Source organism: Heptranchias perlo, chromosome 12, assembly GCF_035084215.1.
Source record: "Heptranchias perlo isolate sHepPer1 chromosome 12, sHepPer1.hap1, whole genome shotgun sequence".
NCBI lineage: Eukaryota > Metazoa > Chordata > Chondrichthyes > Hexanchiformes > Hexanchidae > Heptranchias > Heptranchias perlo.
Window position 1 is genome coordinate 18,881,729 of NC_090336.1, and position 24,967 is coordinate 18,906,695.

The window sequence follows — 24,967 nt, forward strand, 5'->3', positions numbered from 1 at the left end:
TTTCAAACCTGTACAGAATCCAGCTTTACTGATGAGGTGCATTTTGGCCACTTGGTGTTGACAGTGAGCAAGCCTCCAAAACCTAGAGATTACTAGTAGCAATATTGGTCGACGAACATTTAACACACTCATACCAAATTGATCTGTTCTCTGTTTTAGTGGAGGTATTAGCTCATTTAAAATAAAGGAGCTAAGGCTTGTGTTAAAATAACAGGCAGAGGAATCTCTTATGGACGCGTTAAGTCATTTCTCTGCTGACATCACCAATGGCCAAGTACCACTATGTTCAAGTACCAGGAGGTCTTGAATTGGCTGCATATAACCCTTGCTGTCAGCTCCCTCTACTGGCACAAAGGGGAACAATATGATATCTTGACTGGAATGAAACCGGAAAATTCTAGAATTCTACAGTAGCTCCTTTAGCCTCTGAGAGAGAAAGGGTAGTTTTGGGTTGAGACACCTTGTCAGAACCCATGAAACCTTTACTGTTTTTCACAAACTATTTAGTCATTCATAGTACTCTGGGTTTTATGTACATAGAGTTACATTGAGTCCACAGCACAGAAACAGGCCATTTGGCCCAACTGGTCTAGGCCGTTTTTTTTTGCTCAGAACGAGCCTCCTCCCACCCCTCTTCATCTAACCCTACCAACATATCTTTCTATTCCTTTCTCCCTCATGTGCTTATCTGGCTTTCCCTTATATGCATCTCTGCTATTTGCCTCAACTACTCCTTGTGGTAGCACGTTCCACATTCTAACCACTCTTTGAGTAAAGAAGTTATTTATAACCTCTAGTTTTGGACTCCCCCACAAGTGGAAATATTTTCTCTACGTCTACCCTATCAAACCCTTTCATAATCTTAAAGACCTCTATCGAGTCACCCTTCAACCTTCTCTTTTCTCTCTGTTCAGCCTTTCCTGATAAGTATATCCTTTCAGTTCTGCTATCATTCTTGTGAATCTTTTTTGCACCTTCTCTAGTGTCTCTATATCCTTTTTATAACGTGGAGACCAAAACTGTGCACAGTACTCCAAGTGTGGTCTAACCAAGGTTCTATACATAACTTCTCTGCTTTTCCATTCTATCCCTCTAGAAATGAACTCCAGTGCTTAGAAGACGAGATCAGTCTGCTGTCCTCTCCAGCTGATATGGGATTGTATTGTGAATCAAGGAATGCAACAGCTTTTTTCATTAAACATCTCCAAACTTGTCATCATTCAAGTCACACACTGCAAATTCTCAAAGGAAAACCCTTGTGGTTTTGACAAAGTAACGTATCTGATTGCTTCTTAGTGATCAGCATGGCACCTCCCAGCACTGCAATCCTAACGTGAAACATATCTTTCTTTCAGCCTACAACACCGTCCCACCACGAAGCACATTTTCCCCCTCCCCTTCTCTGCTTTCTGGAGGATCTGGTTCCTCCATCATCTGCTTATTTACTCTCCCACCACCTCTATTTTCAGCTGTCCTTCCCTGGGTACCTTTCTGTACAACCCCAGGAGATGCAACACCTGTCCATTTATCTTCTCTCATACCAATGTCTATGGCTCCAAACACTCTTTCCATGTGAGAAAGCAGTTAACATCTACTTCCTCTAGTGTCAGCCTTGGTTCAGTGGTAGCACTCTCACCTCTGAGCCAGTATGTCAAGATTCATCTCACTCCAGAGGCTCGAGGCTGACACTTCAGTGCAGCACTGAGGGAGTGCTGCAAAATCAGAGGCGTATCTTTCAGAAAAGGCATTAAACCGAGACCCCGTCTACCCTCTCAGGTTGGATGTAAAAGATCCCAAGTGTATTTGAAGAAAAGCAGGGGAGTTCTTCCAGTGTCCTGGCCAACATTTATCCCTCAACCAACACCGCCAAAAAAAGATTATCTGGTCATTTATCTCTTTGCTGTTTGTGGGACCTTACTGTGTGCAAATTGGCTGCAGCGTTTTTTACATTACAACAGTGACTACACTTCAAAAGTATTTCATTGGTTGTGAAGCACTTTTGGATGAATAGAGGATGTGAAAGGTGCTATATAAATGCAAGTTCTTTCCTCCTCTAATCTGGTATATTGTATTCGCTACTCACAGTATGGTCTCCTCTACAGTGGGGAGTCCAAACACAGATTGGGTGACTACTTCACTGAACATCTCCGATCTGCCCACAAGTGTAACCCTGACTTGTCTGTGACTAGCTACTTTCACTCAGCCTCCCACTCCCTCTCTATTTTCGTCCTCCTGAACTGCTCCAACCTGGCTTTAACACAAGCTTCATTAACAATATCTCATCTCTCTCTAGGGCACACTGCAACCCTCTGGTCTGAAAATTAACTTTAGAAACTTCAGACCGTAGTTAGATTCCCTACTTCATTTACAACAGGGGTGCTTGTGACGTGGGATGGGTCTGTCAGTGCCTGAGTTGGGAGAAAGGGGAGTATGCAGATCCACATTTGGGGTGGTGACCCTCTGTCAGAACACAATACAGGCGGGGTGTGAGCCTGTGGTGTTGGCCTGTTTGTTCTATTCCCGAGACTTGCAGACCCACTGTGCTTTGCTAGGATTTTCTGTTTTGATTTCAGATCAGATTTGCAGCTTGACTTTTTTTTCTCTCTCTTTCTCTATTTTCTCACCTTCCTATTAGTGAGGATGGGCCCCTCCCATGTCTTTTCACCCTCCATAATTTGCACATTCTTCATTTTACATCATGGGTGGTGAAGGGTACACACCTGAGATGCCAATAACCTGTCTTTTCTTTTTAAAGGTGCTGACTGACATGCTATTTTCGACATTGATTTCTTCTAATCAACATGTTTATCAGGTTGATGACATCAATAAACTGTTGTATGTGCATGTGTGTGTAAAGGTGAAACAAGGCAGATGTATCCATACGATCCCTGGTAGTCAAATTGAAAGAGGCTGTTGTGGGAGATGCATCTGTAAAGTGAGCAAGTCAAAATGGTGGCAGTTCGTACCCATCATCCTTAGTCAAGTTTCATCTACACTAACTGGACAATGAAGTACCAGTGATGAGAAAGATTATTCTATCCAGTACAGTGGATCGACAGATCGCCACATGTGAGAGGACTGTCATATTCAATGAAGAAACCACAGAATTTTCTATCCTGAATCTAAAGGTGATTGAATGAAAACTCCAATCTACCATTACAATCTACAAGGGTTGTAATGAAGGCCCTACAACGGAAATGTTAACCTGCCTTTTTCCAGATGCTAATGGATCTGCTGTATATTTCCAGCTGTTTTATTACAATTTATATTACTATACAGGCTAACATACTGGAAGTGGTGTCAGATGCATTGCCGGCACTGCTGTGCTAAACCTAATGGAGTGCCAACAGTGGTGTACTATACCAGATGGAGTGCCGGCAATGGTGTACTATACCAGATGGAGTGCCAACAGTGGTGTACTATACCAGATGGAGTGCCGGCAATGGTGTACTATACCAGATGGAGTGCCAACAGTGGTGTACTATACTAGATGGAGTGCCAGCAGTGGTGTACTATACCAGATGGAGTGCCGGCAGTGGTGTACTATACCAGATGGAGTGCCAACAGTGGTGTACTATACCAGATGGAGTGCCGGCAGTGGTTTACTATACCAGATGGAGTGCTGGCAATGGTTTACTATACCAGATGGAGTGCTGGCAATGGTTTACTATACCAGATGGTGTGCTGGCAATGGTTTACTATACCAGATGGAGTGCTGGCAATGGTTTACTATACCAGATGGTGTGCTGGCAATGGTTTACTATACCAGATGGTGTGCTGGCAATGGTTTACTATCCCAGATGGTGCAGATGGTGTGCTGGCAATGGTTTACTATACCAGATGGTGTGCTGGCAATGGTTTACTATCCCAGATGGTGCAGATGGTGTGCTGGCAATGGTTTACTATACCAGATGGTGCAGATGGTGTGCTGGCAATGGTTTACTATACCAGATGGTGTGCTGGCAATGGTTTACTATACCAGATGGTGTGCTGGCAATGGTTTACTATACCAGATGGTGCAGATGGTGTGCTGGCAATGGTTTACTGGCAATGGTTTACTATACCAGATGGTGTGCTGGCAATGGTTTACTATACCAGATGGAGAGCCTGCAATGGTTTACTATACCAGATGGTGTGCTGGCAATGGTTTACTATACCAGATGGAGAGCCTGCAATGGTTTACTATGCCAGATGGAGAGCCTGCAATGGTTTACTATACCAGATGGTGTGCTGGCAATGGTTTACTATACCAGATGGAGAGCCTGCAATGGTTTACTATGCCAGATGGAGAGCCTGCAATGGTTTACTATGCCAGATGGAATGTAGTCAGCTAATCTCCACACTCAAGCATAAGGTTCTAATGCTTCAAAAGGCACAATTTGACAACCAAAATTGTTTGTAGTGACAGATTTAACAAAATATATAGTCTGACGTTTAAAATAATCATATTGCTTGGGGCAATATTGAGCTCATCATTGTATATAACAAAAGTCATGAGATTGTCACAGGAAGTTATATTGTGACAGGTCATAAGTCTTACTCATAGTCAGTGATTTTAACAATGACATATCTTTGTAACCACAGTTCACTTTTGTAACCACTGCTTTGGACACGCTCAAGAAAAGCAAGGGGACAGGAAGAAAAGGGACAGCAGTCAAATTGACTAATGGGGTTGCCAACTCTGGCTGGACATATTACTGGAGGTTTGATCAGGTGCATTGGATCACGTAGTTTGCAAATGATATTGGATTTACCTTATAAAGGTTGGGACCCCTGTAGTTGAGTATCTTTGCTCACGCTTAACAGTATTTTTGGAGAAAAATGCAAGAATAATGAAAGGATCCTCATTTTGTGTAAAAATAAACTGTGAACACTGTCATGTCTTCTGTTTTTTTTCTAAGGCGCACCCACATTTTTAGGTTTGTTCTTTTGGAAATCTTAGAACTTGCATCAGTGCAAGTAATTTTCTTAAATTGAATCATTTCATTTATGTACTAGATTTCAGAGCAGTTTATTTAACAAAAAAGTGCATAATATGTTTTATCTCCTATGCACTTTGATTCATTTCTGTACATGTTGATATTTGTAATGGTTGTTGAAATACAACGGTGTCACGTCACCTGAATTTTATTTCAAGTGAAGCTCGTTCAGGCTAAACAAATACCTGTTAAAGATTTCTAGCTTTATCAAGGGAAATAAAATAGAGTAGTGCAGTCCAGTGTTTGTGTGTGTGTTTTTTTATATTCTATTTCTACAATGTATCCATGTTAAGAAATATAGTTTGAAGTTAATACTGCTTTTAAAATTTGTTTACACTAGTCCTTTAGTTGCGGCATAACACATTTTGTGACTCTACATCACCTCTCGTTCAGTTTTGAACTCGGTCCAAACTTGATATCCCCACCCGTGCCGTTTCCACGGTGATGACCCCTGACCGCAGCCTTTCATGAGTTCTCCTTCGTGAGATGGGGGGAGGGGCAGGGAAGGTGCCAGAACTTGGCGTCAGAACTTGAGGCAGTCGCGTGAGACGTCCAGCGTGCGCAAACCATAGGCGTGATGCGTAACAGCATGAACATCAAACTCAACTTCTGCACTTTCTCCCGAGTTGCTCACAGCGACGCCCGGGAGATTAACCTTCCAATTCCTGGAGACTTTAGGCCAATCCAAGAGGGTTGGAAACCCTAGCTACTAACTATTTGTCTCTTGAGCTCTAGTTACTTGTTTTTCTCTCTCTGTTCCCCACTCCCTCTGACCTTTGTATTTTTTAACTTGTACATGTCAGTGCTACAAAAGGGGCTTCTACCTGCTAACTGTGCCATCTCTGATGAGGGAAGTGCTAAATTATTTTTTCCTTTTGGCTTCTAACTGACTCGCTTTGCCTTTCCATCATTTTCTGTTTATTTTTATGTCAGATTTCCATGGTTATCTTTTGACCTTTGACATTGGCATGTAAATACTTTCTCGTTTAGCCACTTTGTACAAGTCTTCGCGGAGGTAATTCAATACAAAATTACAGATTTCTTTTCTTTCCAACCAAGACACTGTTTATTACATTAACAAAGCAGAGACAACATCCCATCCCGACTGCTGAAGATTCCTGGGACAGCCGAGGACTTGACCATTGCCACATAATACATGGAAGAGAACAGCAAAAGCCAACGCGACAGGCTTGATGGTGAGAATGCGCACTCTGAAGGAGGGTTGGCTACATGGGCAGTTGACAGACACAACAGAGGAAGCAGGTCATCTTCCCAATGCATCGTGCATAGCGTTACTAATAGCGTTTAAAGCAGGAAGCTGCGTCATCATTAACGGAGACACCAAGGTATTTTAAAGGCCGCATGAACCCTCCATTTGCTTAAAAGGAAAAAAAAATTGCAGGACTAAGGGGAAAGGGCGGGGAAGTGAGACTAGCTGGATTGCTCTTGCATAGGGCCGGCGCAGACTCGATGGGCTGAATGGCCTCCTTCCGTGCTGTAACCTTTCTATGATTCTATGTCAGAGATCAAATCATTTTGTATCATCATCACAGAAGTAAAATGTGGGCTGAATTATCTACATTGTGGCACTGCCCCTCTTACCATTGCCTAATGTTTGTGCTTGGGAGCATTTTCAACTCCCTGTTCCCTCTATTCTCACCACCTCCCACCCCCACCCAAATTGGCATAATAAACTCCTCGTGGAGAAGCAAAGTTTTCCATTTGCTCTAGCAGAGATGTTAGAAGGAGCACAATTTGGATGTTGGTTCTCAAAGTACCTGAGTATCAATGAAAATAAACAAATAATAAGGACTTTCACCGGGATCTCTGTCTAGGCAGCTACCTCAGCCATTAATTCTTCCACATCCAATAGTCAGATTGGTGTCTTTCATCTCCCAGCAGCAGTTACTTCCAACAAGCGACATTGGAGAACAATGTGGGGAAGGGAATTGGAGAGACAGCACAAAAGAAGGTAGATCCCCTCCCATTCAGACAGGCCTGTACACTTGCATGATTTGGAACAATGCAGGGGTGAAATGAGTCTTCGCCAGTAGCACAAAACAAGCCGATGGTGAATCGGCAGCCCGTTTCACACCATGCCCGATTTTCTTTACCCGTGTAAAATGGTCTGCTGTCACGCTAGGTGCATATTTCGTGCTACAACAAAGACTAATTTCACCTCCCCAATTGCTCTTCTAAAACTGAACTATTGAGGAGGCAGTGAAGCAAACCCTCCATTTGCTTGAATTGTACATTAACACTGGCGCACACAGTGCTACACCAAAACGAAAGCTAAAAATTGTCACCCACAAATGATGAAGCTTACAATGCAACAGTAATATGGATGGAGGACAACCCCATTCTGTGGCGTGCGCAGAGCACGAGGTTAGGATAATACATCTAACGCATCAGCCAGCATCTTCAGCTCATCCTTCAGATTGTCCAGCGACTTCTTGATTTTCTGAGGATTGTCGAGTACTTCCATGCTCTTGGAAAATGGGTCATATTTCACTGAAAATGGCCGCTTAATACTCGCTGCATACTTTCTACAAGCACAAAAGTCACATTTCCGTCAGAAATAATGATCGGTGCATACAGTTATTTTGATTCAGTTTATTAAATGCCGGGTATAGTGTATCGACAAAATCTTTACACCATAACCTTTTACTTTTCAGATTAGTCTTGATCAATGAGGATAAAATCCACACAGATTGAACTAGAACAAGTTTAAAATAAAATTAAGGGGCAAGTTGTGTTTGTCAAATTTAATAGAGTTTATTGAGGAAGTGACCAATTGGGTTTAAAAGTAGATATTGTTCTCCCTCTATATTGAGAGCAAAAGTGGCCCCAGTACTGACCCCTGCAGTACACTTCCAACCCTTTCCAATTGAGCAATAACCATTTGGTCTGACCCTTTCTATCCTGTCTGTCAACCAACTTTCTACCTATGCTGCTACATTTCTTCTAATACCATTCACCTGAATTTTTTAAACAAGCTTCATGTAAGACACCGTATTGAACGCCTTCTGATAAACTACACGTCTGAACATATCTAGCCAATCAGTCACTTCTTCAAAAAAAAATTGTCAAACATGACTTGCCTTCAACAAATCTGTGCTGGATATCCTTGATTATCCCATGCATTTCCAAATGCTAACTAATTTGATCTCAATTTATGAAATCTAAGAGTTGGCCCACAACTGTCATTAAACTAACTGGGCTACTTGGTTTAATCTTCTCTTCCTTAGTGAACACTACAACAGTGACTACACTTCTAAAGTACTTCATTGGCTGTAAAGAGCTTTGGGGTATCCCACGGTCATGAAAAGTGCTATATAAATGCATGTCTTTCTTTTTTTTAACATGTATTACATTGTCTACCCTCCAGTTCTCCTGGCACAATTTGCATACTGAAAGATAGCCTCTGCTATCTGCTTTCTGACTTTCTTCAACATCCTAAGGTGCATACCATAAGGGACTGATCTTCCCTTCCATTTTCCCTCCAATTTTCTCCCTTTACCCCTCCTCTCCTGAAGCCATTACATCATGCTTGGAGAATCACAGTTGAGCCCAGCTCTGCCTCACCCATTATTTCTACACATTTATTTTTTTTGATGAGGAACAGAAGTCCTGGTCTATTTTCCCTTCTCTAGCCGAGGAAAGCTGAGGCTAATTGCACCCAGGCCTCTTCCTATATCTTAATCCCAGAAGTGAAAAAAATGGATGCCAAATCCCATCACACATAACCTCTCATCACTGGGATACAAATGAGAGGCCGGAGAGCACATCCAATAAAGAATGGTGATTGCTACATGGCTTTGAATGAAATATTTTTTAATTTAGGAGGTTGGCAAGGCCGGGATTTATTGTCCATCCCTAGTTGCCCTGAGAAGGTGGTGTGCCGTCTTCTTCAATTATTGAGCAGTTTGACACACCTGAGTGACTTGCTAGGCCACTTCAGAGAGAAGTTAAGATTCAACCAGATGTGAGGCTGGAGTCACATATAGTCCAGACCAGGTAAGGATGGCAGGTTTCCTTCCCCAAAGGACATTAGTGAACCAGTTGGATTTTTACAACAATCTAACAGCTTCATGGCCACTTTTAGCGAAACCAGCTCTTTTAAGCTGAATTCACTACCGTGGTGGGATTTGAACTCATTCTCTGGAATATTCGTCCAGATCCATGGATTACTAGTCAAGTAACATCACCACGACACCAGCCTACCACAAAATGAGGTGATAGTGAGTGGGAGAGACATCTTTCGTGAATCATTCGGGACATCAATGCAAATGTTTTGGCCATAACTAACCCCATATGCATTTGAACTGTGTTGTACTTTTGATAAAGGCCTCTTACCTCAGTTTGTCTTTAGCATCACTAAAACTTTCAGATACAAAATACACCGGCTGGTATGTCTGATCCTGATAGGGCTGCACCGCAGCAGCGTTGGGGTCAAACTCCCGCAACTCGGGTTCATCCGACAGGGCGTGCTGCGTACAAAACATTCGGAGTCAGTGTCAGGCAAAAATCCATCAATCAAAACTTCCCTTTGAAGTTTAACAGAAGTTTGGTGACTGCTTTCATACATTAAGGAGCAGAAAGCCTCATTTTTATTTTTAATCAGTTCCAATTTATAAATCATAAATTTTATGGATAATCTAAAGAAGCGACGGATTATCCCTCCTCACCAGTTCCCCCAAAGCCGCATTTTAAAACACATTTTTACTAAGTGCTGACTTGGTGACTCTTGTCAGGATATAGATCCACAGGTGCCAACAACCATTTGGCATCTTGCCAAATGGCTATTCTTCGTATAAGAGCCCACATTGGCGGATTATTCAACTACTGGGACATCAGAGCCAAGCCCAATACTGTCCTCACCTGATGCACATGGGACTAGATCTGAGGGGCCGATCAGGGGAGGAAGAGTGCCTTAGTAAGAGGGCAATCAGAGAAGGAATGAAAGCCCTAAAAATTGCAAACGGGCTTGAAACTGAAGGTGAACACAGAACAGTAAACATTCGGAATGATTACTTCCTCCAAATATTTACAAGGGAAGACGTGAGCAACATGCTCTCTCCAAAATGAGATCATCAATGACTTTGATGTAAATGAGATGGAAATCTGAGACAGACCAAAAGGGCTCAAAATAAATAGGTCCCCAAGCATCTATGAGATTTATCGAACAACCCTAAAAGAGACTAGGGCAATTTGTGAGGCATTGACAATCATTATGAGGGAATCACTGGAGAGGTACCAGGAGATTGGAAACAGGTTCATGTGGTGCCTGTAATCAAAAAGGGGGATAAAACACACACAACTTCAGACCCATCAGCCTTACGGGCATCCAATGTAAAATAATGAAGTGTAAACTTGAGGAATATCTATACAATAATAATCTAGTTAACAGCAGTTTGCAGTTTATTTAAAAGAGACCACATTATTACAATATCACTTACAATTAGCTCCCCGTAGGACGACAGCAGGCCAGCTCCAAATGCTCTAATTTCTCCATTTTGCTTGCACAGTCCAAACTCCACGGTAAACCAATATAGCTGCAACAAACAGGCACCAAAGAATAATTACCCAGCCTTTCTCTGCGCAGTGTGAGGGCGTAATGAGGTCATTTTGAGGCTGCTCTCTTTATATTGTTTATTTGAGAAAATAATTTAACAGTCAACATGAATTGCATGCAGGTGTGAATACGGTAAAACTCACAGTGGAAAGCTTTTCAATTTCCTCTTCAGTTGCTCCGAGGGAGGCGATGCCAATGTTCTGAGATGACAGACAGAGTTAGTCGCTACAGTAATCACGGGCAAAGTAACTTAATTGGCAATACAGGCACTGTTCACTAATTGATGCTTTTCTTCTTTATTATTCAGGAGTAATTTTTCTCCCATGTTTAGGCTTTCTACCAGCCTGGTCACTTTTTGTCCAGTGCAAAACCTGCAATGTCCAAAACCTAGAAGGACAAGGGCAGCAGGTGCAGGGGAATACCATCGTCTCCAAGTTCCCCTCCAAGTCACACACCATCCCAACTTGGACATTTTTTGCTGGTCCTTCATCGTAGCTGGGTCAAAATCCTAGAATTCCCTACATAACAGCATTGTGGGAGTACCTTCACTACGTAGACTGCAGCGGTTCAAAAAAGAGGCTGAGCACCATCTTCTCAATGGCAACTAAGGATGAGCAGTAAATGCTGGCCCTGCTAGTAACGCCCCATATCCCCAGAATGAATCAGAAAAACAGGGCTGGGTGGGACAGGAAGTATGGCTCAGGCACGGAGTTCGCATGCATCAAATGGGTCCATCTACTTATGGGTGACGATGAAACTAGTCTGTTTGTGTGTGGGCAAATGTGGGATGGGTTTGCCCAGACAATAGCGCAGCAATTCTCGAAGGCTGCGTTTGGAATTCTGCTGTCCAGTTTTCCGTTATCAAAATGACCAGGCAGCCACAACTGAAACCGGACTGTTGGGCTCAGAATCTCGTGGGTGGTCTCCCTTCTGCTCACCCACCAAACGCACCACTCACTGACTGAGAAAACCAGTGTGTGTTGCGCCCGCATGGCCTCTAGCAACGCTACTCTTCAACCACAGTCCCATTGAAATTTACAGCACAGAAGGAGGCCATTCAGCCCATCGTGTCTGTGCTGGCTCTTTGCTAGAGAAAACCAAAACTACTCTCACCGCCCTGCAATCTCCTCATAGCCCTGTATCTTCCTCTGCTTCATATGTTTATTCCCTTTTCCCTTAAAAAATGCAACAGTCTCTGCCTCAACAACTCTTGTGGCAACACATTCCATATTCTAATATACTTCTCTGTAAAGAAATTTCTTCTTACCTCTCCCCTCACTCTCACTGACAATTTCAGATTATTGATCCTTCATCATTGACTCCCCAATCAGGGGAAATAGTATTTTGTTTTCTTATTAAAACTCTTCATAATTTTAAAAACCTCTATTAAATCTCATCTTAGCCTTCTCTGTTGCATCGGAATTAGTTCCAGTATCTCAAGTTTCTCCTCATAATAGTACGTTCTCATCACTGGCATCATTCTGGTGCATCTACGTTGTACGCTCTATAGCTTTAATGGCCTTTCTGCAATAGGGCACCCAAACCGCACCCAGTACTCTAATTGAAGCCTCATTATTCTCTTGGCTTAAGGGTCAAGGGGAAGGGAGAAGCAAGGGAGGCAGCTGAACAATGGTCTTTAAGTGGCAAAGAAATCTATGAGCTCCTCACACTTGTTATTAATGGTGAAAATGGAGGGGGCAGGGAGAGGGGTTTAATCATAGAATCATAGAAGCACAGAAGGAGACCATTCGGCCTATCATGCCTGTGCCGGCTCTTTGGAAGAGCTATCCAATTAGTCCCACTCTCCTGCTCTGCAAACTTTTCCCCTTCAAGTATTTATCCAATTCTCTTTTGAAAGTTACTATTGTATCTGCTTCCACCGCCTTTCAGGTAGTGCATTCTAGATCACAACAACTTGCTGCATACATTTTTCTTCCCTCATTTCACCTCTGGTTCTTTGGCCAATTACCTTAAGGAGATGATCAGTAGTCAAGTAGTTCTAGAAATGGAACCTGGCCGCACAGTCAACAGCACAGTGACGCTGACTCTTTAGCAATAGGGTTGGATAATAGTCAGCATCCCAGTTGTAAAGAATGGCTTCTGTGTCAGTTGTGAATTCTATAACTAACTGCAATAGATTGTACAAATTACATTCATATGTCCTGTGAATAGGATTCATCTGCTGCTAAAATCCTCATCCATGCCTTTGTTACCTCTAGACTCGACTATTTCAATGCTCTTCTTGCCAGCCTCCCACCTTGCACCCTCCATAAACTTGAGTTCATCCAAAACACTGTTGCCCATACCCTAATTCACATTCACTCATCATCCCTCTGCTCGCTGATTCCCATTGGCTCCCAGTCCGGCAACACCTCGATTTAAAAATTCTCATTTTTGTGTTCAAATCTCTCCATGGCCTCATCCCTCCCTATCTCTGTAAACTCCTCCAGCACGACAAACCTCCAAGATCTCTGTGCTCTTCCAATACTGGCTTCTTGCACATCCCCAATTTTCATCGCTCCACCATTGCCGGCCGTGCCTTCAGCTGCCTAGGTCCTAAGCTCTGGAATTCCCTCCCTAAACCTCTCCGACTCTTTACCTCTCTCTCCTTCTTTAGGATGTTCCTTAACACCTACCTCTTTGACCAAGCTTTTGGTCACCTGTCCTAATGTTGCCTATGTGGCTCGGTGTCAAAATTTGTTTCATTACGCTCCTGTGAAGAGCCTTGGGACTTTTTACGAAGTTGGAGGCACTATAAAAATGCAAGTTGTTATCGTTGTTGATACATATATCAAAATGTACAGGTCAAAGTATGCCTTGCCTCCTTACACCGAAGATCAGCTTCTACCTGGAAGCAATTCCACAATGTGCTGGGGCTACCAGTGTTGTGGAATCCATCCCATTTATTTTGCAAGGTAGATACCACAGCATCCCAAGGCAATGGAGAAATGACAACATATACAACAGCTGCGCAATTTGATATAAAATCAAAATCTCACAGATTCCATTGAATTGCCCTCACGCAATTATGTTTGCTACTGTACGTGATAAATATTCACAACAAAGGATGATGGAAGTACCTGAGAGAATTGTGCAAATGTCTTGTCAGCCAGTATGGGCACATGTCCTAGCAGCTCATGGCAGCAATCCCTAAACATGAAGAGTAAGAAGATCAATGTCAACCAGTTCTGTCATAATACATTCATTTTGATCAATAAGTTCTACAAGGAACAATTCTTCATGGCATTGTTTTTACTAATTTTCTTTCTCTCCAAATTCCTCCCCTCCTCTCTTGGGTGGGAGACCACTGGCATCACATGCCCTCTAGTCCTTTGCCCAAGAGACCACTTTTCATGTGAACCTAGACAGTGAATCCCTGAAATTCTTCAGCACTGGGTAGGCACAATAGCTGATTTCCACCTTGGGAAGTCTGCAATTTGGAGTGGAATGCTGGATTCTACCCTGTTTGCACTGGCCCTTTAAATTCCAGTAGGAAGGGCTGAGAGTGTTTCCAGCTACCCAGAGAATTCCACCCCCTAAAAGACCTCGATGGGAGCTGGCATGAGTCCAACTGAGGGCCTTAGGAGGCCCCAACCCTTTACTAGGGAAGGGTAATAAATCACAGAGGGGATGGATTATCTTCCTCAAAATGCTTGCTTGTTCAATTGGGAGCAGAAGATGTAAAGAAGAAGAGTTTCCTAGGACCTTTACCAATTTCCTCTCTGCATGGTGATGCTCCAACATTCTGGTTGGCAGTTCAAGATAGCATCGCAGAAGTACCCTTGCCGGGAGGATGCAGTGCCCTGGCTATACAATGACCCCATTCCTGCAATTTGGGATAAAGTCTGTAGCCACCAGTATGGGGAGGATGAAGGTTCTGTTCTGCTGTACCTGCACCAGCAGTGTGGTCCTCCAGGAGTTTCAGAGCCTGAATATTGGTAGGTTATTGGCCCTTGGAGGTATCACAGGTGAGCTCAACTTGTACACACCTAACAAATACAATTCCAGTAGGAGTCACAGGATACCAATCAATAGTGGGAATCCTGGCTGATCTTTTTTCCCTACCTTGCACAGGCCAATTGCAGTGGCCTCACTGTTGACCTGGCCGAGCTCAGCTAACTCAGCACTGGCCATGGGTCAAACCTGAGACTGTCTTGGTCTGTGTGGCTCACTACCAGGTGATGCATTATCTAATGACCCCTTTTACTTATTTGAATAGTTAAAGGAGAGACAAAGCTTAATTGTTACTGTTGGTAGTATAAGTACTACTGTGACTGATACCCACAATCTGTTGATTAATATACAATATAATAAAATAATTCCCCTGATGGCCTAATAGGGAAGTATTATCGATAGCATTAACCATGCACAATAGAAGATCCCTGGTTCGTTTCCTGGTCGATATTGAGTTAGCTGATCTCAGCCAGGAGATGGCAGTTGAAATGCTACAGTTGGCCTCATTGACCTTGGGTTAGGGAAATGACCTGTTGGTAATACCCCTGTGACATCAGGTGAGGACAAAAGCAGGCTGGGCTGTGATGTCCACTGCAGTCAAATAGCCTACTGAGACTCGGCATCAAGGCTTGCGCATGAATAATGGCCATTTGGGTGAGGTACCGGAGGGTGACCAGTACCTATGGAACTTAGCCTAGTAAGAAGTCAGTGCATTGGGAGAGGAGGAGTGGAGGGATGTCAGAAAACTGGAATTCCCTCCATGTCTCTCCCCATTGGACATTTGTTTGTCTAATTTTTTCATATTAATAAGCACTATAAATTACCTCAGTTATGTTATGTCCGAATAAACACTTGCATCGGTGTGGTAATAAACAGCTGCTTTTATTTCCAAGACCCTCTAGAACATTACATCAAACAAAAACAAAAGCAATACAAGAGAAGTGTAATTGCTACAGTGTGCTTACTCCCAACAGGGGGCCATCTAGTGTTCAGTTAACAACATGCACGTACCATACATATCACGTTATATCCTTCAATTGCTAAAAGGGGTTCAGTGGGGTGAAGATCAGTGCCAGCTTGGAACCAAGACGGGTAAGCTCATGATTTTAGGAAGGTTTCTCCAGGGTTTTGGGGAAATTCTGTCATTTTGTACTGGGATACAGTCTTCTTTGTTCACCATTCTCCAGATACCAAAACAGTTTATCTCTCGTCCTATTGCTCCTGGGGAGTCACATGCTTAACATGCAAAATACAAAGTCATAAACCTCATTGTTGATATGTGATTGGCTGTTCCTGTGCTCTATGAAAGACAGGAGTCATCAGTTCATTTATCCCCACTTCCACTATTGCTATCTGATATTGTCTGAATTACCTCAGCCTCTAGACCTGGTTATCAAGATAGGTACCATGGATTTTCTTACATAGGTCTTCATCAGACCATCCTGTTCTTTTTACAACGGAAGAAGAAAAAAAGAGACAAAACAAAATGATGAAGCAAGCTCAAGAAGCCATGAAATTGACGGTCAGTCAAACTGACAGAATACCCGCATCAAGCCCCGTCGAAGGATTTAAGCAGTACTAAGAGTGTCAAATTCAATTATCAGTAATGGGCAGGTATGATGTATATCAAATGCCTGCTTCAGATCACAATGTTAATAGTTGTCGGTCCTGCCTTGGCTTTTCACTGTGCCCTTAGGCTCTTCCACTCCCTAGCTTTCAAAGAGACATGCATGACAAACCTAAAAATGCAAAACAAACATGGAATGCATAGATTTTCTGTGTTAGACTGCAAGGCTACTTCAACACCCGTTGACTTACCTAGTTTGCCGATGTGTACTTGTCAGCCTCTACAGCACTTAACAGTACTGAAAAATAACCCTATGCGGTAAGTAACCTATCAACTCCCCTCAGCTCCTCCAATTTTCTTGTGCCAATTGTCAAATTGGTGTTGCAAACGTGATCTGCTATCTTCCAGCCCCAGTTCTGTAGCCTTACCTGTCCAGTCGATTCCAGCTGACCCACTCTTTCTTCCATGCCTACTAGTACCACAAAGCTTCTTTCAACTCCCAATCCTGGTTCCAAGCTGGCACCGACCTACACCCTCCTGAAGCCAGCTGTGCTTATTGGTGCAACATTCTCCCCTGTGTACTCTAACTCATCCTGCCATTACCAAACTCCTACCCCTCTTTGGTTCTGATCAGTACCAGACAACACTACAAAGGTCCACCTACCTGCTCTCACATCATCCTGCTCTGAGGCAATATTATAACTGCTGCGGATTGCAGATTTCCTCAGGCAGGCCTCTGAAGAACTTGTTCTGTTCCTGCATCTTGAACTGAACCAGCTTCCACAGATCAAGCCTTCTTCAGGATCATTATTGATAGTAAGTGTCTATCCAATGGCAATTCCCCCATGGCATTTCAGGCCGAATGTCCCAAACACCAAACATTAACTTCCATGATCTCCTGCCTGACAGTCAATGTTCTTCTCACATTCTATTCCTTTGGGATACTGGAGTCTGAAAAGCCTATTGATTTCTTACTCAATCCGAGGTCTGAGGCAATTATCAATAGTGCTTCATCACCTATGAGAAAGCTTTGTACAGGTCTTTCCCCAGCATTCACCACTTCTCGATTGTCCTATCCTATTCCTTAGTTAGTACAGTTTTGAGACGCAGTAGCTCCATGCCAGGGGTAGCCCGAGACCCTATTCAAGATCCTTTCCATCAGAACACCTTGCATTTTAAGACTGATGGGCACTTCCATCAATGGCCAATTCAGTCTATTAAACAAATGTTCCCCGACACAGGAGATTCTGCTGCTTAAGGCGCCAACTGAATCTTTGACTTTGGATTTGTCACATCCTACTCCTAATGAATGGGAAAAGGGTTATTTGGATATAGATGATATGGAAGAAGTGGTGGATTAAAATCATAGAAGTTTACAACATGGAAACAGGCCCTTCGGCCCAACATGTCCATGTCCATGTTGCCCAGTTTATACCACTAAGCTAGTCCCAATTGCCTGCACTAGGCCCATATCCCTCTATACCCATCTTACCCATGTAACTGTCCAAATGCTTTTTAAAAGATTGTGTTCTACCAGGTCCACTAAACCAGAATCCCAGGTTTTTAGAAGCTTTCAATTTAAATAGCTCTGCCTGTCATGCTTCCAGAGGTTCCCGACACCAAGGTAGAACCCTTTCCACAAATTTCCCATAAACCCTAGTCCTTTATGTTCACTGGGTCTCCTTTATGCCAATCATTCACTGGAACATAGTCAACACCATCTGTGGGTGGGGTGGGGGGGGGGGGGGGGCGGGGGCGGTGGTGGCTTTCAATATTTATCAAACCATGAGCTCCAAGTTGACAAGAGTTACAGTGTCACTGAAAGTTCCTTTGATTCAGTTTCAAAGGGCGAAGCTTTGGTTACAAGGTTTTACTATTTTGCTCTTCTTTGGCATTGAGAGTTTTCAGCAAATGCCGATAAGTGGTCACACTGCACCTCAGCCGCCAACACCTCCACATTTAGACAGTTGGGTTGTCAGCTCCATGCAGGACACATGATTGCAATGGGCTAATCCAATCACTGAACAGTCAGAAGCAGCTGAAACAAAAATAAGATTGCTAGTGAAAGAAACGAAAATCAGTCCGCCCGGACGGCAGACAGGAGATCATAACGGACAAGTGGGAGACTCATAGGAAAATTTGGGAGGTGTCTGAAATTTGTTGGAGGGTTTCGGGGGTTAAACAATAGAAGTCCCCAACTTCTCTGATGCCTCAAAATGCCAGACGTTCAGTACTTGTCTGGGCTTGTCGGGGCATATATAGTCACATTCAGACCTTGCCTATCTTAAAGACAATGGGCTGCTAATGAGCCTCGTACTGGTTGATAAAGAGCCCTCTCACAAGTTGATATTAATCCTATAAGTTTAATTACCTGCCACCTATCACCTAGCACCAATCACTAATGCTCCTTAAACGTCCCTAAACTGTTTTGATGAGAACATTTGTTGTGCACAGATGTCTACTGGGGTCAACTGTAAACCAGAGGCAAATCCTGACCATAAGGTGGCCTGCTTCTTGAGGGGTTAAAGTTTTGCAGGGAAACTTGATCCACAAAAGTATTTTTACTGCAGTTAAACTGCATGTGGAGTGAAGAGCTTGCATTGCAAATTTAACTCTACCACGAAAATACATACCTTCCCACCTTGCTTGTTCAACTCACCCCCTGCAAAATTCTATATAGCAGGAATTTACGAAGTTCCACTGCATGACATGTAATTGAGTTATTTCTTGCTGGTCAACTGCAGATAACATTTTTTTCCCCCACTTTACTCCCCTTCTCTTAAGATGAGACTCATGCTGAGATATGGGTTCCACTGTTGCCAGTTGCCCTCTGGAATTTCATTCAAGTCGCAGTTCTTGATGAGTGAATTTAGACAGTGACGGGGTAATTTTGACTTTGGACAATAGTGTAAAAGGTACGATATCGGCTCGGCCACCTGTTAAACACTTCTCCTGATTTTTGTTTCCATTGCTTTCAAGCCAATATCATGCGTTTTATATTATCATCCAATGTGAAATTACCTCAAGTGTCTACAATGGAAAACCCCATCCTCCCCCCACTTAATACCCACTCGTTCACTTCTTTGTGGAGGTCACTGGGTAGAGATTAGGATCTGGCTGATTACTCCCTAGCCCATGGGTACTGAGGCCATTTGTAGCACTCCATTTACTGTGCGTATTTTGTAAATGCATATATAAAACAGTGATTCTGATGCAAAGTTACCCAAGTAAACATTTTGCAGAAATGTCAGCACTTGACGTATGAGATTTTTTTAACTGTATTAGTTTTAAGTGCTGTGCATTATGGGCAAAGAAACAGTCTTGGGTCAGTCCACCTTGCCCTGTAATCACACAGAAATTTGTACCTAGAAATAAAACCGGAAAATGATGGAAATACACAGAAGGCCTATCAGCATCCATAAAGAAAACAGCCAGGGTTTCCGGCTAAATCACCAGGGGCTGCCAGACCTGCAGTGCAAATCCAGCACTTTCTTGTTTTATTGTAATTTTTCACTAATTAATTTCCAGAATTTGCTACCTGTGGTTATTTTATATATCTACTTACGGCTCAGGAGTGTGCATTGGCGAGGAGGAATGTCTTACGTATTGTGTGCATTGGAAAACTCGAAAAGCGAGGCTCGCCAGGAAGTCGCGGGCCGAAAGTAAGCCGGCTACAGGCCACAGCTGAAAGCCCGAGTGTTCTGACACAGACAAAAATGAAGCACAGGTTACACTAAATTAGAACATGTAATAACATTAGCAGCAGTCTTCTCTTTCGTTATATGAACATTAAACTTTTGATTTTATGAGTTTATAGATGAAAACTGATACAGGATATAGAGGCCTAGAAATTCAATGGCATGTGTCCATTTTCCGGCGATAAATGGCGTCTAAGCCTCCAATCTCCAATATGGCGGGCAGGAACCGCACGCTCATTATGGTATGGGAAATAAAATAGGCGACCAGGGCTCTTGGCTGAAACAAACATTAGGCACTTTGAATACGCCTGATTGAGGGCCCCTCTGCTATATGGGTTAGTCCTAGCTCCAGATTCAAGCCACGTGAGCAGCTGCCAGCCACCAATCGGCTTCACCCCCCTGATTGCACCCTAACCCCCACACCACCCCCCCACACCCCGGAAAGTTGCTACTACCCTCCCAATCCCAGCCTCCTTTACCCTCCCTCCTGGTTGCTCTCATCTTTCGGTCATCCCCTGTCCCAATCACCCTCCTCCCATTCGTCTCCCTCTCCCGATCACCACCCCCCCCCCTCCCTCGGATCCGGTACCGGTGACACAGAGGCCCGATCTTCGAGGCAGGCGCCAACAAATAGTTGCCCAAGTAACTTTAAGACAGCTCTCCTGATAGCTTAGGTGCAGTTCACTGAACCTGTACAGACCGAGAGCAATCACGAGTGGGATCCCTGACATATCTTTCCCTTCCCCAGCGCAGGGTTGATGTTAGCTGCCCTGAATCATTAAAGGAGCTGTTACACTGGCACGTGGTTTTGGGCATGCCTTGATGTGAAAGTGTAACTTTTGGGAACTTTTAAAACTTTGTACGGATTCTTTTTAATTGATGAGAAAACTATCAATCCTCGTCACTTGCTTCTAACACTACATAGCCTGGGGGCAGATTTCAGTGCCTACGTCCAAGCACGTATGCGCAGAGCTCCTTTGTGATTGACCTCAGTATGACCTGCAGCATGGTGCTGTGAGCAGTATAACTTCAGTCTGACAACTTTGTATCTCAATACATGGAATTTATTTTGTTCCTAGTCTGAGACCAGTAGCTGCGTATGACTCCAGTCTGACTCAGCATAAGACTGAAATCAATGTTATTTCAACATAGCTTCCTTCCTATTTAAAAGAGTGACACTGAATTGATATGTCCTGTTCTGTCACAAGTCTGGATAATGCCTACAGATTCCAGCACTGCATTTCAAATGATTAGCTGAAGCATTAATGAACCACAACCAAGATGTTTCAAATATTAAGTCTCTTTGATCAGATATTAAAAATTAATGGTGAGATGATCACACCAGTCCGTCTCCTAACTCAGCACAAACCTTTCAAGAAACAGGAGACATCCTCAAGTTGAGGGATGTTGTCTTTGTTGTAACAGCATTGTTTCTCCAGCAGCCTGAAGGCCTCCAGGTGTTCAGTACAAGCGTGTGTTGGATACAGAGTCTTCAGGTTCGTGTACACTTCTCTCCTGTTGGACAGCAACACATCAAAAAGGTCAACAACTCACGCAGTAAACTCAACGAGCACCGGACCATTCAAAGGCCTTTTGCTACACTGGTGATCGAACAAGCTACTCTTTGTTGCTAAACTGTTCCTTCTTGCTAAGCTGCTGATGTCTTAAGGATAACCTTAAATATAGTATGTGGTTCTAGGAGTGCTGCACTGATATGGAGACCTGCAATGCTAATGTGCTTCTCTGCCCTGTTGTGTTTTATGGTGCCACTGCGCCTCAATAAAAAAACTCAACATTCAAAGGTGGCCAATGGCAGCTGACAAATGTGGGTCTTCAGTACCACTGGGTCTCTGGAAGCTGCCAGCTTTACACTAGACAGTGCCACCGATGACAAGCGATATACTCATCAGCCATCACTGAATGTAAAAATGCTAAAAGGCTTCTTCCTTGAATTTGCACTGAAGGCAATTTAGCACATTTACCACTGCCCTGCTGAGATCAGCTAACATAGCACAGACCTACAATTGTACCTGGGACCTTCCTGAGCTGTGCAGCTCATTACCAAACCAGGAAGTGTATTCAACCAGTGGCCCATTGACAGAACTGCCTTACTATAATTTTTAAACTGTGGTCACACATTAAACTCATTGAGCATTATCTGTATAGGTGAGAGACCAAGGGCGCTAAATTGGGCCGTGCAGCGCCAGTTGCTTCAGCGCTACGCGGCCTTTCGAACATCCAGACTGACGTGCGTCGGACGCCATTTTGGTATAGGAGTTAGGCACATGCACAAATACCGAACGCCGGAAGCATGTAAAGTAAGGAGAAAATGTGTACAATCAGTGTGCAATGCTGACTTAAAGTGATAGACACTATTTTGGACCTTAACACTCAACTCAACGCACAGTCTTAACCACGACCACCTGAACGTGTCTTACAGTGCCTGGAGGACCCCCACAGTGCTATTTAAAGGGACCATGTAGGTGTGGAAGGTTAGTTGCTGGATTATTGCTTCTAGCTGCCGGTGGAATAGGAAGTGTTTTTTGAAGTTCCCTATACTTACTGAGAGTTCCTAGAGTACATTTGAGAGTGGCTCGGCAGGTACTGCCTTACGGTTCGGAAAGTTACAACTGTGGTTGAACAACATTCATAAGAACATAAGAACATAAGAAATAGGAGCAGGAGTAGGCCAATCGGCCCCTCGAGCCTGCTCCGCCATTCAATAAGATCATGGCTGATCTGATCCTAACCTCAAATTTAAATTCATGTCCAATTTCCTGCCCGCTCCCCGTAACCCCTAATTCCCTTTACTTCTAGGAAACTGTCTATTTCTGTTTTAAATTTATTTAATGATGTAGCTTCCACAGCTTCCTGGGCAGCAAATTCCACAGACCTACTACCCTCTGAGTGAAGAAGTTTCTCCTCATCTCAGTTTTGAAAGAGCAGCCCCTTATTCTAAGATTATGCCCCCTAGTTCTAGTTTCACCCATCCTTGGGAACATCCTTACCGCATCCACCCGATCAAGCCCCTTCACAATCTTATATGTTTCAATAAGATCGCCTCTGATTCTTCTGAACTCCAATGAGTAGAGTCCCAATCTACTCAACCTCTCCTCATATGTCCACCCCCTCATCCCCGGGATTAAACGAGTGAACCTTGGGTGTTCTGCTAGGGCTCCCGGTAGTCTTTGAGCACGACTGGGAGCATGCAGAGAGGGCACGCATAGCAGGTCAAGCTATGAGGAGAGGGAGGACGAGGAGGGGCAGGGCACCGAGCAGGATGCCGTATCCAATGAGGGCCTTCCGGGACCAATTCTCTTACCTCAACATGATCGAGGAGGATTGCATCCGACGCCTGAGGTTCACCAAGGAAGCCGTGACTGAGATCTGTCACCTGGTGCGGCCACAACTACAGCCTCAGAGCAGGGCGAGGACAGCATTGCCTGTGGCTGTGAAGGTTACCGTGGTGCTGAATTGCTACGGCTCAGGATCATTTCAGGCCTCTGCTGGCGACATGTGCAACATCTCGCAGTACGCAGTGCACTGCTGCATAAAGGAGGTCACAGACGCACTGTACCAGATGAGGAACAGGTTCATCACCTTCCCTCTTGACAGAGACAAACAGAACGAGCGAGCACGGGGGTTCACTCGCATTACTGGCTTCCCCATGGTGCAGGGTGGCATTGACCGTACGCACTTTGCCCTGCGTGCCCCGCATATCAACTCGGCCGTCTTCGTCAACCGAAAGGGCTTCCACTCCCTCAACGTGCAGCTGGTGTGCGACCACACGCATCGAATCATGGTGGTCGATGCCCGCTACCCAGGGAGTAGTCACAATGCCTTCGTCATGCGGCAGTCCACGTGCCAGCTATCTTTCACCCGCCTCGGCAAGTCAAAGGCTGGCTACTGGGCGCTAAGGGCTATTCCCCCCATGCCACGGCTCATGACACTGGTGCACAGCAGCCCTACAATGAGAGCCATGCTGCCAAACGCAACATTGTGGAGCACACCATAGGCCTCCTCAAGCAACGCTTCCGCTGCCTGGACCAGTCTGGAGGAGCCCTGCAGTACTCTGCTGAGTGGGTGGGTAGATTTGTGGTGGTCTGCTGCATGCTGCACAACCTCGCCATCATGAGGGACCAGCCTTTGTCACCAATGATCGGAGAAGATCCTGAGCCAGAGGTGGTGGAGGATGAGGCTGAGGAGGAAGAAGCTGAGAAGGAGGAGCAGGAATAGGCTAAGGAGGGGGAGGAGCCGGAAGAGGAAGTGGAGGAAGTCGCAAGGGTGCAACAGGGACCACACACCTTGTCTGCAAGAGCTATGTGTACTTGCCTGATTCATGCCCACAATCAATATTGTCAACTACATCCCCCACCCACAGTCCGACACTCCCCACCTTTCCGTTCCCACAAGACAATCAAATCGCCCTCCATCTGATTGCACATTGGTTTTCCCCCTCAGCTGGTTGCACAAATAAAAACCACCACTAAATGCAAATTCAAAGTCACATTTTTTTTTATTCGTTCATGGGATGTGGGCATCGCTGGCGAGGCCGGCATTTATTGCCCATCCCTAATTGCCCTTGAGAAGGTGGTGGTGAGCCGCCTTCTTGAACCGCTGCAGTCCGTGTGGTGAAGGTTCTCCCACAGTGCTGTTAGGAAGGGAGTTCCAGGATTTTGACCCAGCGACGATGAAGGAACGGCGATATATTTCCAATTCGGGATGGTGTGTGACTTGGAGGGGAACGTGCAGGTGGTGTTGTTCCCATGTGCCTGCTGCCCTTGTCCTTCTAGATGGTAGAGGTCGCGGGTTTGGGAGGTGCTGTCGAAGAAGCCTTGGCGAGTTGCTGCAGTGCATCCTGTGGATGGTGCACACTGCAGCCATGGTGCGCCCGTGGTGAAGGGAGTGAATGTTTAGGGTGGTGGATGGGGTGCCAATCAAGTGGGATGCTTTGTCCTGGATGGTGTCAAGCTTCTGTTGGAGCTGCACTCATCCAGGCAAGTGGAAAGAATTCCATCACACTCCCGACCTGTGCCTTGCAGATGGTGGAAAGGCTTTGGGGAGTCAGGAGGTGAGTCACTCGCCGCAGAATACCCAGCCTCTGACCTGCTCTTGTAGCCACATTATTTATTTGGCTGGTCCAGTTAAGTTTCTGGTGATCCCCAGGATGTTGATGGTGGGGGATTTGGCGATG

At 44.4% G+C, this 24,967-nt stretch overlaps 1 protein-coding gene across 2 annotated transcripts in view; it reads right to left on the reverse strand.

The window, feature by feature from the left end:
• Positions 1-7,365: 7,365 nt before the first annotated feature.
• th (tyrosine hydroxylase) overlaps positions 7,366-24,967 on the reverse strand; it is a 49,797-nt gene continuing 32,195 nt past the window's right edge. For both annotated transcript variants that reach the window (XM_067993479.1, XM_067993478.1), the window contains exons 7-13: positions 21,143-21,288; positions 19,641-19,776; positions 13,635-13,704; positions 10,698-10,754; positions 10,439-10,534; positions 9,336-9,469; positions 7,366-7,525 (exon numbers count right to left, since the gene is read on the reverse strand). In XM_067993479.1, the coding sequence (XP_067849580.1) occupies positions 7,366-7,525; positions 9,336-9,469; positions 10,439-10,534; positions 10,698-10,754; positions 13,635-13,704; positions 19,641-19,776; positions 21,143-21,288 (799 nt within the window). The remainder of the gene's footprint in view (positions 7,526-9,335; positions 9,470-10,438; positions 10,535-10,697; positions 10,755-13,634; positions 13,705-19,640; positions 19,777-21,142; positions 21,289-24,967) is intronic.